The sequence below is a fragment of the Hemitrygon akajei genome, chromosome 5 (assembly GCF_048418815.1).
Source record: "Hemitrygon akajei chromosome 5, sHemAka1.3, whole genome shotgun sequence".
In the NCBI taxonomy this organism is placed as follows: Eukaryota; Metazoa; Chordata; class Chondrichthyes; order Myliobatiformes; family Dasyatidae; genus Hemitrygon; species Hemitrygon akajei.
Window position 1 is genome coordinate 1,851,543 of NC_133128.1, and position 18,201 is coordinate 1,869,743.

At 42.5% G+C, this 18,201-nt stretch overlaps 1 protein-coding gene across 2 annotated transcripts in view; it reads right to left on the reverse strand.

The window, feature by feature from the left end:
• The window catches only part of LOC140727447 (1,4-alpha-glucan-branching enzyme-like), a 528,898-nt gene that overhangs the window by 421,971 nt on the left and 88,726 nt on the right, over nucleotides 1–18,201 (reverse strand). For both annotated transcript variants that reach the window (XM_073044749.1, XM_073044748.1), the window contains exon 2: nucleotides 16,229–16,398. In XM_073044749.1, the coding sequence (XP_072900850.1) occupies nucleotides 16,229–16,398 (170 nt within the window). The remainder of the gene's footprint in view (nucleotides 1–16,228; nucleotides 16,399–18,201) is intronic.

Here is an 18,201-nt window from a genome sequence, read left to right on the forward strand (position 1 = left end):
GGGTGGTTTTAGATGGTTCATATTCTGCATGGAGGTCAGTCACCAGTGGTGTTCCGCAGGGATCTGTTCTGGGACCCCTCCTCTTTGTGATTTTTATAAATGATCTGGATGGGGAAGTAGAAAGATGGGTTAGTAAGTTTGCTGATGACACAAAAGTTGGGGCGTTATTGGCAGTCTGGAAGGTTGGCAGAGGTTACAGCAGGTCATTGATAGGATGCAGAACTGGGCTGAGAAGTGGCAGATGGAGTTCAACACAGATAAGTGTGAAGCGGTTCATTTTGGTAGGTCAAATTAGAAGACAGAATATAATATTAATGGTAAGACTCTTGGCAGTGTGGAGGATCAGAGAGATCTTGGGGCCCATGTCAATAGGACACTCAAAGCTGCTGCACAGGTTGAGAATGTTGTTAAGAAGGCGTACAGCGTGTTGGCCTTCATCAACTGTGGGATTGAGTTCAAGAGCCATGAGGTAATGTTACAGCTATACAAGACCTTGGTCAGACCCCACTTGGAGTACTGTGTTCAGTTCTGGTCACCTCATTACAGGAAGGATGTGGATACTATAGAGAGAGTGCAGAGGAGATTTACAAAGATGTTGCCTGGATTGGAGAGCATGCCTTATGAGAATAGGTTGACTGAACTTGGCCTTTTCTCCTTTGAGCAATGGAGGATGAGAGCTGATCTGATAGAGGGATACAAGATGATGAGAGGCTTTGACTCTGGATAGCCAGAGCCTTTTTCCCAGAGCTGAAATGGCTAACACGAGGGGGCATAGTTTTAAGATGTTTGGAAGTAGGTACAACGGGGACGTCAGAGGTAAGATTTTTCACACAGAGCTGTGTGTGTGTGGAATGCACTGCCGGTGATGGTGGTAGAGGCAGATGCAATAGGGTCTTTTAAGAGACTCTTAGATAGGTACATGGAGCTTGGAAAAATAGAGGGCTCTGCATTAGGGAAATTCTGAGCTGTTTCTACAGTAGGTTACATGGTCAGCACAACATTGTAGGCTGAAGTGCCTGTAATGTGCTGTAGATTTCTATGTTCTCTGAAGGGATGGGCACAGTATCTTACTTGAATATACAAAGGTGGCCTTACAACAATGAATAAGGGAAAGTGCAGTGAGCAACAAAAGTGGAACCCTTCTGCTTAGAATTAAAGAGAAATGGAGAAGCAGTCGCTTTCTGGGTCCAGGCCAGTAAACATTGGGGAGAAGATAGAAAGGAATTTGCAGGAAGTGAGCTGTCATGATGTGCACTGGCAAAGTTGGAAAATGTAGAGGAAAGACAGACTCCGATGTAGAGACAGTGATCAGAGTTTGTTCACAAGAATTCCAACAGAACATTGTTGGCTCAGCTGAGTAATGCTGTGAGATGTAACATTCTCAAAACTAGGACCCCGCGAATAGGGCTAATCGGGTGTCCTCTTAAATAATACAAGTACACCAGAATCCCTGAGCCTATCAAAATAAACTTAACAAGTTTAAACAGAGAGCACCAGGAGATCACATTACAAAGAGCGATTTGCTCAAGAAAAACACAAGAAACTCTAAATGATTAATGCCACTCTTTAAACAATTAACCAATTCAGGTACTCTAAAAACCTCTTCGACTCCCTGCACAAGCCTGAAGAGCTCATTACTCCGAGTAAAAGATGCAAGAAATTAAGTGGTGATAATGCAACACATTGCTGAAATTGACTGGAAAAAAATATAAATACCACAAGGAAAAATGCACTTAAGACTTTTTTGATCAATTGTACTTCCAGCCCAAGGAAGTAGACAGGAGACTATCAAGGGTGGAAAATGAAGTGAGACGAGTGTGTCTTGTCTCAGTGAGAGATGATTTACGAAACAGCAATCACAATATCATTAGTTTTGGAGCATCTGATATATACTCCTTTACAAAACCCTTGAACTCTGTTTTCTCTGAACAGTCTGCTCAACTACCGTCATCTCGGCAGCACAACTACTGGAATGACTGGAATGGTTGACTTTTATGTTAATAATTTAGACTACAGAATATGTATGTCAAAGATTTAGACTACGGTATTAATGGATTTGTGGCTAAATGATACAAAGATAGGTGGAGGAGCGGGTAGTGTTGAGGAAACAGAGAGCCTGCAGAAAGATCTAGATAGTTTAGGGGAATGGGCAAAGAAGTGGCAAATGAAATAGAATGTTGTAAAGTGTACGGTCATGCACTTTGGTGGAAGAAATAAACGGGAAAACTATTACACCCTATCCCCGTTATATCCGTTTTCACAGTTGTGCGTCGAACCTATTTCTACCAACTTCTCCTTAAATGCATCCAAAACTCACCGTTATGCATGCATGTTGGTGGAGTCTGCGAGACTGCTGGCTGACCAGTATTGTGTGGGATGAGACGCACCGCTTTCCTGCCAAAGCAAGCCACGCATGCACGCCTCACAGTCCCACTCCCGCCAGTCTCGCATTGGTAGTGGCAGCATGTAGATGTGTGATCTTGCGCTCTTAACCTTTTGTTGTTATTACCTACGGTGCAGTGATTTTGTGCTTGAAATATTTAACCACGCCTCCTGAGCATTCTACATCAAGTCCTGGGCCATCAGCCAAGCAGCAGAGAACTGCTTTAACACTTGAAAAAAAGTTGGAAATTATAAACAGGGCCGTGTCAGGTGAAGGTAACACAGCTCTAGGATGCTACTTCGGTCTGGGTGAGTCCACGATCGGGAACACAAAGAAAAATGCTGAGAAAATAAAAAGTGCAGTGATTGATCCATCACAAGTGTCTTCAAAGATTGTTACCAAAGTGCGTCACCCAATCATGACAAAAATGGAGAAAATGTTGAGGTTGTACAATGAGCATGAAACAAAGAATAAAACACCACAGTGCACATCATCTTCATGTGAAAGCTTTGGAAATTTATGGTCGCCTTTGTTCAGAGGCACACCTTCAAGGGATTTCCTGCCTTCACTGCAGCTGTCCAGGATTGTGTGGCCCTGGGTCGTAAAATTGGTGGGGAAGGATTCTCAGATCTCGAGACTGCTGACATGGTAGAACTCCTGGATTCTCATGATGAAGAAATAAGTGTAGATGTCCTTCTGCATTTAACTCAGACTGAAGGTGATAACAATGATGGAGAAGGAAGTGTGAAGTTGCAGGTGAAGGATCTTACGGTGAAGCAATTGACAGAATTTTTTAAGGCTGGGGAACGCTTGGCACAAATGGCGATGGACATAGGCTCAAGTTTAGAACGGAGTCAGCATTTCAGTCATTCCCTGCATTCAACCCTTCTTCCCTACAAGCAAATTTATGCTGAAAAACAAAATGCTGCCAAGCAAACAACCCTCACCACTTTTTGTACACTCTAGTATGTTAACTTTCTATGATTTATTACATTGAATATTACCTTAAATTGATGAAATATAATACGAATGTGCCTTGTGGTACTGCTTCTGTGTCGTATTGGTATGAAAATGTGAATAAATTACAGATAAAACATATTTAGGAAGCCCTCTAGACGCAGCTCTATTTTCTCCATTTAAATAATTATTCACATAATGCGTTTCTATACTATGCGTCGACTGCAAGGAACGTATCCCTTGCATATAACGAAGATAGGGTGTATTTAGATGGGGAGAGAATTCAAAATGCAGAGATGCAAAGGGACTTGGGAGTCCTTGTGCAAGATACCCTAAAGGTTAACCTCCAGGTTGAGTTGGTTGTGAAGAAGGCGAATGCAATGTTGGCATTCATTTCCAGAGGTATAGAATATAAGAGCAGGGATGTGATGTTGAGGCTCTATAAAGGCACTCATGAGACCACATGGAGTATTGTTTGCAGTTTTGGGCTCCTCATTTTAGAAAGGATATACTGATATTGCAGAGTGTTCAGAGAAGATTCACAAGAATTATTCCAGGAATTAAAGAGTTACTGTATGAGGAACATTTGGCAGCTCTTGGGCTGTATTCCCTGGAGTTCAGGAGGATGAAGGGGTATCTCATAGAAACATTCTGAATGTTAAAAGGCCTGAACAGATTAGATATGACAAAGTTATTTTCCATGGTAGGGGATTCTAGGACAAGAGAGCACGACTTCAGGATTGAAGGACGTCCATTTAGAACTGAGATGCAGAGAAATTACTTTAGTCAGAGGGTGGTAAATCGGTGGAATTTGTTGCCATGAGCAGCAGCAAATAGCATGCATTTAAGGCAGAGATAGATAGGTTCTTGATTAGCCAGGGAAACAAAGGTATGGGGTGAAAGCAGGAGAGTGGGGATGACTAGAAGAATTGATCAGCCCATGATTGAATGGTGGAGAAGACTCGATGGGCCGAATGCCCTACTGCTCCAATATTCCCCTAGCCAACTAGGGGGAATGCCATACTAGATCCAGTATTAGGTAACGAACCGAGTCAGGTCACAGATCTGTCAGTGGGTGAGCATCTGGGGGACTGTGATCACCGCTCCCTGGCCTTTAGCATTATCATGGAAAAGGACAGAATCAGAGAGGACAGGAAAATTTTTAATTGGGGAAGGGCAAATTATGAGGCCATAAGGCTGGAACTTGCGGGTGTGAATTGGGATGATGTTTTCACAGGGAAATGTACTATGGACATGTGGTCGATGTTTAAGGATCTTTTGCAGAATGTTAGGGATAAATTTGTCCCAGTGAGGAAGATAAAGAATGGTAGGATGAAGGAACCATGGGTGACAAGTGTAGTGGAAAATCTAGTCAGGTGGAAGAAGGCAGCATACATGAGGTTTAGGAAGCAAGGATCAGATGGGGCTATTGAGGAATATAGGGTAGCAAGAAAGGAGCTTAAGAAGAGGCTGAGGAGAGCAAGAAGGGGGCATGAGAAGGCCTTGGCGAGTAGGGTAAAGGAAAACCCCAAGGCATTCTTCAATTATGTGAAGAACAAAAGGATGACAGGAGTAAAGATAGGACCGATTAGAGATAAAAGTGGGAAGATGTGCCTGGAGGCTGTGGAAGTGAGCAAGGTCCTCGATGAATACTTCTCTTCGGTATTCACCAATGAGAGGGAACTTGATGACGGTGAGGACAATAGATAGATAGATAGATACTTTATTCATCCCCATGGGGAAATTCAACTTTTTTCCAATGTCCCATACACTTGTTGTAGCAAAACTAATTACATACAATACTTAACTCAGTAAAAAAAATATGATATGCATCTAAATCACCATCTCAAAAAGCATTAATAATAGCTTTAAAAAGTTCTTAATATGAGTGAGGTTGATGTTCTGGAGCATGTTGATACTAAGGGAGAGGAGGTGTTGGAGTTGTTAAAATACATTAGGACGGATAAGTCCCCGGGGCCTGATGGAATATTCCCCAGGCTGCTCCACGAGGCGAGGGAAGAGATTGCTGAGCCTCTGGCTAGGATCCTTATGTATTCGTTGTCCACAGGAATGGTACCGGAGGCTTGGAGGGAGGCGAATGTTGTCCCCTTGTTCAAAAAAGGTAGTAGGGATAGTCTGGGTAATTATAGACCAGTGAGCCTTACGTCTGTGGTGGGAAAGCTGTTGGAAAAGATTCTTAGAGATAGGATCTATGGGCATTTAGAGAATCATGGTCTGATCAGGGACAGTCAGCATGGCTTTGTGAAGGGCAAATTGTGTCTAACAAGCCTGATAGAGTTCTTTGAGGAGGTGACCAGGCATATAGATGAGGGTAGTGCAGTGGATGTGATCTACATGGATTTTAGTAAGGCATTTGACAAGGTTCCACATGGTAGGCTTATTCAGGAAGTCAGAAGGCACGGGATCCAGGGAAGTTTGGCCAGGTGGATTCAGAATTGGCTTGCCTGCAGAAGGCAGAGGGTTGTGGTGGAGGGAGTACATTCAGATTGGAGAGTTGTGACTAGTGGTGTCCCACAAGGATCTGTTCTGGGACCTCTACTTTTCGTGATTTTTATTAACGACCTGGATGTGGGGGTAGAAGGGTGGGTTGGCAAGTTTGCAGATGACACAATGGTTGGTGGTGTTGTAGATAGTGTAGAGGATTGTCGAAGATTGCAGAAAGACATTGATAGGATGCAGAAGTGGGCTGAGCGGTGGCAGATGGAGTTCAACCCGGAGAAGTGTGAGGTGGTACACTTTGGAAGGACAAACTCCAAGGCAGAGTACAAAGTAAATGGCAGGATACTTGGTAGTGTGGAGGAGCAGAGGGATCTGGGGGTACATGTCCACAGATCCCTGAAAGTTGCCTCACAGGTAGATAGGGTAGTTAAGAAAGCTTATGGGGTGTTAGCTTTCATAAGTCGAGGGATAGGGTTTAAGAGACGCGATGTAATGATGCAGCTCTATAAAACTCTAGTTAGGCCACACTTGGAGTACTGTGTCCAGTTCTGGTCGCCTCACTATAGGAAGGATATGGGAGCATTGAAAAGGGTACCGAGGATATTTACCAGGATGTTGCCTGGTTTAGAGAGTATGGATTATGGTCAGAGATTAAGGGAGTTAGGGCTTTACTCTTTGGAGAGAAGGAGGATGAGAGGAGACATGATAGAGGTGTACAAGATATTAAGAGGAACAGACAGAGTGGACAGCCAGCACCTCTTCCCCAGGGCACCACTGCTCAGTACAAGAGGACATGGCTTTAAGTTAAGGGGAGGGAAGTTCAAGGGGGATATTAGAGGAAGGTTTTTCACTCAGAGAGTGGTTGGTGCGTGGAATGCACTGCCTGAGTCAGTGGTAGAGGCAGACACACTAGTGAAGTTTAAGAGACTACTAGACAGGTATATGGAGGAATTTAAGGTGGAGGGTTATATGTGAAGCAGGGTTTGAGGGTCAGCACAACATTGTGGTCCAAAGGGCCTGTAATGTGCTGTACTATTCTGTGTACTATATCTTATGGTCTTATGGTTTAGAATTATGAAGGTAGGAAGAGACACTTGCTAACACAGTTTCTTGCTCCAGCACTGATCAGTATCTAACACCAATCCAGTATCTTGCCAGTCTAAATTCCCCAGCCCATTTGGGCTCATCTCATCCACAAAATCCATTACAACATAAAGCCACTCAATTTGCTTTTCTCTATATGGTCCATGCCCATCTTCAAGCTATCACCACCCCTTCTAAAATAGTCTTTTGCAATTAGTTACACAGTCAAATTATAGTTTATTACAGATCCACCTTCAGTGCTATAATTCCAAGTAAACTACCGTAGATTCTGGACTACAGAGCGCACCTGATTAAAAGCCGCTGGCTCTAATTTTAGAAAGAAAATCAATTTTGTACTTGTACAGGCCGCACCGGATTTTAGGCCGCACCGGATTTTCGGCCACAGGTGTCCCACGTTGTAATACGAGATATTTACACAGAAAGATATTACACGTGAGGATTTTTTAACTTTTAATTAAATCCATATGGTAACATAAACAAATACATATTGCAAATGCTTTTTTTCGAACCGTGCCTGTAACGCGGCTACTTTTAAATATACGTTGCGTATACTTTTTTACTGAACAACATTCCAATATCTCCTAACGACTGGTAAAAAATATATATACTGCAGCCTACCAGGAAAAGTTATTGATCGCCTTTAACTTAAAAGCAGCGTTTTCGCTCCGCCGCTCGCCCCCCGCCTTCCCGTTTATCGCAAACCGGCATTTTTCCCACAAGACGCGGCGAAACCGGGTGTGACGTCATAGCATCCCGCGATGTAGTACAGAAAACAAATATAGTTAAAACAGTTCTAACTTTAACTAACAAATGAATTACTAAGCGAAAATATTATAAACTAAATAACTGCCATAAAGGCAGCACAATGCTTTTCTTCGAGTGTTTTCCATGTTGATGAGGGTGAGTACAAATGACTGATTTACAATAATTTAATTGTGAAAGTGCGCTTGATTTATCGTACAATTTCATTGGACCTCTGTGAACTACTCATCAATTTTATTGGTCTACTGTTACGAGGCAAAATGTTTTTGGCGGCATGAAAAAAAACCATGCATTAGCTGCTCCGTATTAAAGGCCGCAGAGTTCAAAGCTGTTCAAAATGTGGGAAAAAAGTAGCGGCTTAAAATCCGGAATCTACGGTACTCATTCAGTGTGTTTACAGAGTTCTGCTACAAGAAAGTAGCACGATCAAGGACTCCACCATCCAAAGCCATGCTCTCTTCTCACTATCATCATCAGGCAGGAGTTAGAGGAACTTTGGGTCCCAGACCACCAGTTTCTGGAACAGTTATTACCCTTCAACCATCATGCTCCCAAACTGGTTCACTGACCTCACCTCTGAACCTATTTCACAACCTACCAGTAGAGTCACTATCAAGTATTGTACAAATCACATTCATAGTATTATTTACTTTTTTATTTGTACAATTTGCCTTCTTTTGCACATTGGTTGTTTGTCAATCTTTATGTACAGTTTTTCATAAATTCTATTGTTTACCATTATTTTCCTGTGAATGCCTGCAAGAAAGTGAATTTCAGGATAGTATATGGTAACCTACATGTACTCAAATACTGGGACTCAGCACCTCTTGCAAATGACTTTTCAAATGCCTGACCAACAGATTGCAATCTGTAAGAAGGAGCAGCAAAATCTCCACCACAATAATTCTCAACACTGGAGTATGTCCTCTGCCCCTTACTCTACCCACCGCACACTCAGTTGTACAGACAGATGACGTAGTGTCATGACAACAACCTTTCCCTCAATGTCAACAAAACAAAGGAGCTAGTCATGGATTTCATTCAGCAAGGGGGCATTGCACAACAGTGCTGAAATCCAGACGGTTGAGAGCTTCAAGTGCTAGGTCAAAACATCACCACTATTGCCTATCCTGGTCCAAACCATGTTGTTTGCCATGAAAAGAAAGGTCACTTCTACTTCCTCAAGAGATTAAAGAAATTTGCCATGTCCCCTTTGACTTTCAGCAGCTTTTGTTGATGCTCTATAGAAAGCATCTTATCCAGTTGGTATGGCAACTGCTATGCCCATGACTGCATGAAACTATAGAGAGTTGTGGACCCACTCAGCACATCACACAAATCCAGCCTCCTCTCTATGGACTGTCTACACTCTTGCTGCCTCAATAAAGCAACCAAAACAATGAAAGACCTCAACGCCCTGGACATTTTCTTTTTTCACCCCTCCTATCAGTCTGAAGATACAAAAAATTGAAAGCACATACCATCAGGCTAAGAGACAAGCAGATCACTCAGGGCCTACCCAACCCTAATAGACCAGTCCCACATCTCCTTCCCTCTGTTTGTCCAGTCCCCTAGCCCACTTGACCAATTATAGCATTCCTCTCGGTTGGAATGTAACTCTCCTCTGTAGTTTCTCCCTATTATTGTCTCCATTTTGAAAATTTGCCATTTTTCCTCCCACTAGTCTCTCAAGTCATCACAGTCACATATTTCAGCAACTTTCACCAAGCCGCTGGGTCTTGCCTGTACACATTCACCACACCCCACAATTAATAGCTCCTGGCCTCCCTTCCCTTAAATCTTTCCGAACACCCTTGCACATCTCTCTGCTATGCCTGAAAGCATACATAAATCCAACATCTGCCTGCACTCTTCCATTATTATCCTTTCAGTGGCTGGCTGAGAAGCAATTGTGAAGCACTTAATGGTTTTACAAGCCCCATAAATGCTCTAAGCATTTGATCTGGAAGGGAGGAGTATGCAGGGCTGTGGTCCAGATGCAAGTCGATGGAATAGTTCAGCATGGACTTGATGGGCCAAAGGGCCTGTTTCTGTGCTGTTGTACTCCATGACTACCTTCTTTGTTGCAATGTCAACGGAAAGAAATGACTATTCCAGATAATGATGAATATGGTACGAGGACAGAGGGAATTACTGCATCAAGAATTGTCTGCTCATTTAGCAGAACTTGACGATGTTTGAATGGAACTTATTTCAGCAGATGAGCAAGTTTGGCTGCCAGAGTACAGGAAGGTGAGAGGTTAAGGGGTGGAGGGGGAAGCTAGCCAACAGCTTCTCTGAAGAATATTCAAGTGTTTGGAAATGAGGGGGGAGTAAATAACTACTGTAACAGTTGTTTACTGGAGTGAGATAATTGCACCCATCATCCAATACAAGTCAAATATAGATCTATTCTTAAACAAAGATCAACACGATACAAGGTACCCCATGCAAGGCTTATTGAGAAAGTAAAGAGGCATGGAATCCAAGGGGACATTGCTTTCTGGACCCAGAACTGGCTTGCCCACATTAGGCAAAGAGTGGTTGTAGACAGGTCATATTCTGCATGGAGGTCGGTCACCAGTGGGGTGCCTCAGGGATCTGTTCTGGGACCCTTACTCTTCGTGATTTTTATAAGTGACCTGGATGAAGAAGTGGAGAGATGGGTTAATAAATTTGCTGATGACACAAAGGTTGGAGGTGTTGTGGATAGTGTGGAGGACAGTACTGGCCCTCATCAATCGTGGGATTGAGATTAGCAGCCGAGAGGTAATGTTGCAGCTATATATGACTCTAGTCAGACCCCACTTGGAGTACTGTGCTCAGTTCTGGTCGCCTCATATGGAGCCAGTGATCATTAATGGAGAATGTGTGGAGCAGGTTAAGACCTACAAGTATCTGGGAGTACAGTTAGACGAGAAGCTAGACTGGACTGCCAACACAGATGCCTTGTGCAGGAAGGCACAGAGTCGACTGTACTTCCTAAGAAGGTTGGCGTCATTCAATGTCTGTAGTGAGATGCTGAAGATGTTCTATAGGTCAGTTGTGGAGAGCGCCCTCTTCTTTGTGGTGGCGTGTTGGGGAGGAAGCATTAAGAAGAGGGACGCCTCACGTCTTAATAAGCTGGTAAGGAAGGCGGGCTCTGTCGTGGGCAAAGTACTGGAGAGTTTAACATCGGTAGCTGAGCGAAGGGCGCTGAGTAGGCTACGGTCAATTATGGATAACTCTGAACATCCTCTACATAGCACCATCCAGAGACAGAGAAGCAGTTTCAGCGACAGGTTACTATCGATGCAATGCTCCTCAGACAGGATGAAGAGGTCAATACTCCCCAATGCCATTAGGCTTTACAATTCTACCGCCAGGACTTAAGAACTTTTTAAAAGCTATTATTAATGCCTTTTGAGATAGTGATTTAGATGCATATCATATTTTTTACTGAGTTAAGTATTGTATGTAATTAGTTTTGCTACAACAAGTGTATGGGACATTGGAAAAAAAGTTGAATTTCCCCATGGGGATGAATAAAGTATCTATCTATCTATCTATCACTACAGGAAGGATGTGGAAACCATAGACAAGGGTGCAGAGGAGATTTACAAGGATGTTGCCTGGATTGGGGAGCATGCCTTAGGAGAATAGGTTGAGTGAACTCAGCCTTTTCTCCTTGGAGCAACAGAGGATGAGAGGTGACCTGATAGAGGTGTACAAGATGATGAGAGGCACTGATCATGTGGATAGACAGAGGCTTTTTCCCAGAGCTGAAATGGCTAACACAAAAGGGCACAGATTCAAGGTGCTTGGAAGCAGGTACAGAGGAGATGTCAGGGGTAAGATTTTTTACACAGAGAGTGGTGAGTGGGTGGAATGGGCTGCCAGCGACAGTGGTGGAGGCGGATACAACAGAGTCTTTTAAGAGACTCCTGGATGGGTATATGGAGCTTAGAAAAATAGAGGGCTATGGGTAACCCTAGGTAATTTCTAAGATGAAGACATGTTTGGCACAGCTTTGTGGGCCGAAGGGCCTGTATTATGCTGTAGGTTTTCGATGTTTCTATGTTTCTAAGTCAAATTAAAATAAAGCACACAGATTTACAATATTATAGAGCCATAGAACATTACAGCACAGAAACAGGTCTTCTGGCCCTTCTTGACTGTGCCGAACCATTTTTCTGCCTAGTCCCACTGACCTGCACCTGGACCATATCCCTCCAAACCCCTCTCATCCATATACCTGTCCAAGTTTTTCTTAAATGTTAAAAGTGAGCCCGCATTTACCACTTCATCTGGAAGCTCATTCCACATTCCCACCACTCTCTGTGTGAAGACGCCCCCCCCAATGTTCCCTTTAAACTTTTCCCCCTTCACCCTTAACCCATGTCCTCTGCTTTTTTTCTCCCCTAACCTCAGTGGAAAAAGCCTACTTGCATTCACTCTATCGAAACCCATCATAATTTTATATACCTCTACCAAATCTCCCTTCATTCTTCTACACTCCAGGGAATAATCTCCTGACCTATTCAACCTTTCTCTGTAACTCAGTTTCTCAAGTCCCAGCAACATCCTTATAAACCTTCTCTGCACTCTTTCAACCTTATTAATGTCCTTCCTGTAATTCGGTGACCAAACTGCACACAATACTCCAAATTCAGCCTCACCAATGTCTTATACAACCTCACCATAACATTCCAACTCTTATACTTAATACTTTGATATATAAAGGCCAATGTACCAAAAGCTCTCTTTACTACCCTATCTACCTGTGACGCCACTTTTAGGGAATTTTGTATCTGTATTCCCAGATCCCTCTGTCCTGCTACACTCCTCAGTGCCCTACCATTTACCTTGTATGTTCTACCTTGGTTTTTCCTTCCAAAGTGCAATCCCGCACACTTGTCTGTATCAAACTCTATCTGCCATTTTTCAGCCCATTTTTCCAGTTGGTCCAAATCCCTCTGCAAGCTTTGAAAACCTTCCTCACTGTCCACTACACCTCCAATCTTTGTATCATCAGCAAATTTGCTGATCCAATTTACCACATTATCATCCAGATCACTGATATAAATGACAAATACAATGGACCCAGCACTGATCCCTGTGGCACACCACTAGTCACAGGCCTCCATTCAGAGAAACAATCCTCCACTACCACTCTCTGACTTCTCCCATTGAGCCAATGTCTAATCCAATTTACTAACTCACCATGTATACCTAGCAACTGAATCTTCCTAACTAACCTCCCATGCAGGACCTTGTCAAAGGCCTTAGTGAAGTCCGTGTAGACAACATCCAACTGCCTTCCCTTCATCCACTTTCCTTGTAATGTCCTCGAAAAACTCTAATAGATTTGTTAAACATGACCTACCATGCACAAAGCCGTGTTGACTCTCCCTAATAAGCCCCTGTCTATCTAAATACTTGTAGATCCTATCTCTTAGTACTCCTTCCAATAATATACCTACTACCAACGTCAAATTTACTGGCCTATAATTTCCCGGATTACTTTTAGAGCCTTTTTTAAACAACGGAACTACATGAGCTATCCTCCAATCCTCCAGCACCTCACCTGTAGATACCGACGTTTTAAATATATCTGCCAGGGCCCCTGCAATTTCAACACTAGTCTCCTTCAAGGTCCGAGGGAATACCCTGTCAGGTCCTGGGGATTTATCAACTCTGATTTGCCTCAAGATTGCAAGCACCTCCTCCTTTTTAATCTGTATAGGTTCCATGACCTCACTACTTGTTTGCCTTATTTCCATAGATTCCTTGCCAGTTTCCTTAGTAAATACAGATGCAAAAAACCCATTTAAGTCTCCCCCATTTCTTTTGGTTCCATACATAGCCGACCACTCTGATCTTCAAGAGGACCAATTTTATCCCTTACTATCCTTTTGCTCTTAATATACCTGTAGAAGCTCTTTGGATTCCTTCACCTTGATTGCCAAAGTTACCTCATGTCTTCTTTTAGCCCTCCTGATTTCTTTCTTAAGTATTTGTTTGCACTTTTTATACTCAAGTACCTCATTTGCTCCCTGTTTCCTATACATGTCATACATCTCTCTCTTCTTCATCAGAGTTCCAATAACCCTTGAGAACCAAGGTTCCTTACTCTTATTCACTTTGCCTTTAATCCTGACAGGAACATACAAACTCTGCACTCTCAAAATTTCTCCTTTGAAGGCTTCCCACTTACCAATGACATCCTTGCCAGAGAACAACCTGTCCCAATCCATGCTTTTTAGATCCTTTCTCATTTCTTCAAATTTAGCCTTTTTCCAGATGAATGTAAGCATCTCAGCACCAGTAATGAATATAATTACACAATTAGCACTGGTCAGTCGTATCAAACCCATTCATGGAGCTAAGGATTAGAATAACTTCAGCAAGTGTCCATTTCTTTGGTGAAGAGGCCAGACTGCAGAATGACTGAGAATTTGGTGAGCAGCAGATATCACAATGTACATTGTCACCAGAGCATACACTCACAACAATCTGCATCCTCTCACTTCAACTACCAAACCAATCCATCTGCCTCAATAATTTACTTTTTTTATTCACCTTTCAAATTGCAGGCATCTCTCCAGACCCTACTCCTGCATTTCCAACATTTTCCTGTTTTACAGCATCTGCAGTCTTTTGCTTTTCTAGTCTAATCTGTCTCAAGTACCATGTCTGGCAGTGAATTCTACAACATGTAAACCTTTTATTATTTCCATAAACAAGAGAAAATCCAAGCAACACACACAAAATGTTGTGCGTGTCATTATTTACATAGCTCCTGTACAATGTCCAGTGTATGTTACTCAAAATGGCTTCTGAATGTACAATGTCCTGTGTATGTTACTCAAAATGGCTTCTTTGGTTTGTTACGAGTAGGAATGCTTCTTTGTCTGATAAATGTTTCTCTCGCCGTTGTTTCGCTTTAGAATGGCTGATATAGCAATTGTATTCATTTGTTAATCAATGGGGAATGTTATTGTGTTTTGTGAGGCTGGGAACTTGGGGGAGGGGTTGCGCGGGCTGAGAGTGTGAAGAGAGTCGGGAGGAAGACGGACGAGGAAGGTGGACGGGCGCTGGACTGCTTGTAAGACCACCGGGGTGGTCCCAGGTGCGACGACGTGGCTGTCGGATGATTCGTTGATTGAGCTCCTACGATGTGCACTACACTGACTGAACTTTGATAAGTTGGCGCCTTTTGTTTTTTTCTTTCCTTGTATATATATATATATTGTATTGCCTAATACTTCTTTAGTTAATGTTAGTAAACTCTATAAAGTGTATTTCATAATGGTATTTGGTGTGAAGTTGATACGGTGGGCGGCGCGAGGCATAAACTCGATTCTCACAGCACCTGCGTGTACGGGAGGTGGGTTGGTGTGTGGCTGGATCTCCTTTTCCCCTAGACATATACCAGCCTTTTGGGTAAGTGTTACACTCCGTAAACACAGGGACATCTCTCAAGGCATTTCAGAAGGACAGTCTCAAATATTAGGACAGATGACTAAAGACTTATTTGAAGGAGTTTGTGAAAGGAGGAAGAGGAAAAAAGGCCCAGAGATCTATGGGAGGATTTCAGCGCTGAGAGCCTGAAGTATGCAAATTCAATGATCAGGAACATGGGCCTTTTGAATGATGGTGGCACTGAAGGAGACTGCCAAGAAATTCAGAGGAAAGCCCCCTGTAATCACTACCAACACCATCATTAGGGCAGTTGCTGTTGTGGTTTGAGGACACAAGGGGCGCTGGAATATATGGCAACACTTGTGGTTGTGTTGGTTTTTAACGTGAATGTCACACTTCACTATATGTATCTAAATCCAAGTGAACAAGACCTGCAGCAAGTTCAAATGGGGACAGACCTGCAAGATTTTGTTAGTGAAAGTTAAATCATAGAGTATTCCCTTTTAATGTTCCATAACATGCCAATGAATAAGAAAACATCTGAATTTTGTCCCTGTATCTATTAAACTGGATGAAAGGTATCAAGTAAACAGTTTTGCTGGAAACATTAATAATCTCCTGCTCAAAGAACAAAACACCTCCAATCTATCATGAACAGGTCTATGATTAAATACAGAATTACTATACATCATAACACACTGAAGTTTGATAGTCTCATTATGCCTGAACATTTTTCTTCTCCAAAACCTCACCATTGTATCTATAGCTCAGTGCTTTTCTTCATAACATCCTGTGACCTAAATCACAGCAGTAAGTCTACTTCCAGTCAACCCATAATTACTCACTTGCTTTAAAACCATAAACAAGCCCTTCAGCCCTTAATCGCCTCCTATATTTCATTAGATTATGGGTGATGTGTTGATGGAAATTCAGTCACATCACACAATGCCTTTTATTCACAACAAATATTAGCATTAAAACATTTGGACCCAGAAACCGTCATCAAATAAACATTTACACTAACAAGGTGAAAACCTGAGAATTCAGTAGCTTTTTGGATTACATTGCAGATCTCCTGCATTCAGTTTTCACCACTAGTAAGAATATATAATGTGCTGATCAAGTAATATCAAGTTTACATGAAAGGTGAATACTCACTGAATTCTCCGACAAGAGACACCGATTTTGCTCCTGGGATCCATTCCTTGCAATAAATTCCACCATTAGGTAGTTGGTTGACACCGAAAGATTCGTAGCCACGAGAAAACTTGTCAAGACTTCCTTCATTTGCAACAATTTGTTTTAGCAAATTGTTAAAATTATTGTACCTTTGCAGAAGGAAAAAAGGTAAATTACTGGGTATCTCCAACATACATCAGCAAAAGCAGAGATACAACAGCAAAGAAAAATTACAAGAAGATGAGAACATTTTTAACCATGTGGATATCGGGACTTGGTCTGAAAAGTACCAAAACAGTGTGTTGGCAGAGAGAGGATCAGCATCAGGAGCCCAGGAAATCAACCTTGGATGGATCTCCCATTTGAATCAACATATAGTTAGATCTGCACAACTCCACTACATCACCCACTGACTCAGAGAACATCTCTAAATATTGCAACAGATAATAGATCAGCAAAGGACACTCAGAACTCTGTGGACAAGAGGTAGCTGGATGTGAGTGATGCCATTGATCATGCTCAGACTCAACATTCATATAGTTCCTTATGCCTTTCTGAACCAATGGCATTGTTCCGTGTGCTCAGATTTAGTCCTGTCTCTCTGTAACCTCTCCAGTACAAATCACATCTTCCTGTGGTGTGTTCACCAGAACAGAACTGGAGATGTGGTTGCACAATACTCCAACTGTGGCCTAACCAGCATTTTAGAAAGCTGCTCCATAACTTTGCTTTTCTTACATTCCATGCCATGGCCGTTAGGGTAAATGGTCCCAAATGTGGCGTAATCAGTGTTTCATACAGTTGCACCATTACCTCCTTGCTTTTACATTTCCATGCCCCGGCTGTTGAGGTCAATGACTCCACTTGCCTCCTTCAACACCACATCTATGTGTTCTGAAATGTTCAGAGATCATCAGACATGTCCACCAAGATCCCCCTGTTCCTCAATGCTTTTTACGGTTCTACAATTAATTGGGTATACCCTAGCTTCAATAGTCCTCATAATATGCATGACCTCACACATATAGCAGAATCTATCTATAAGGCAATAACAAACAAGAGCAGAATTAGCCATTTGGCCCATCAAATCTGCTCTGCCATTCAATCATGGCAGATCCTTTTTTCCCCACTCCCCAGCCTTCTCCCCATAATCTTTGATGTCATATCCAATCAAAACCTATCAATCTCTGCCTTAAATACACCCAACGACCTGGCCTCCACAGCTGCCTGTGGTAATAAATTCCACAAATTTACCACCCTCTGGCTGAAGACATTTCTCCACATCTCTGCTTTAAATGGATACCCTTCTAGACTGAGGCTGTGCCCTATCATCTCCCTAACCATAGGAAACATCCCTTCCACATTTACTCTGTCCAGGTCTTTCAACATTTGAAAGGTTTCAATGAGATCCCCCCTCATCCTTCTAAATTCCAGCGAGTACAGACCCAGAGCTATTAAATGTTCCTCATATCATAACCCTTTCATTCCCAGAATCATCCTTGTGAACCATCTCTGAACAATCTCTGATGCCAGCACATCTTTCCTTAAATAAAGAGCTCAAAACTGTTCACAATACTCAAGGTGAGGCCTCACCAGTGCCTTATAAAGCCTCAGCATCACATCCCTGCTCTTGTATTCAAGATCTCTTGAAATGAATACTAACATTGCATTTGCCTTCATCACCACCGACTCTACCTGCAAGTAACCTTTAGGGTGTCCTACACAAGGACTCCCAAGTCCCTTTGCATCTCAAATTTTTGGATTTTCTCCCTGTTTAGAAAATAGTCTACACATTTATTTCTACTACCAAATGCATGACCACGCATTTTCCAACATTGTATTTCATTTGCCACTTTCTTGCCTATTCTCCTAATCTAAGTCCTTCTGCATCCTACCTGTTTCCTCAACACTACCTGTCCCTCCACCAATCTTTGTATCATCTGCAAACATGG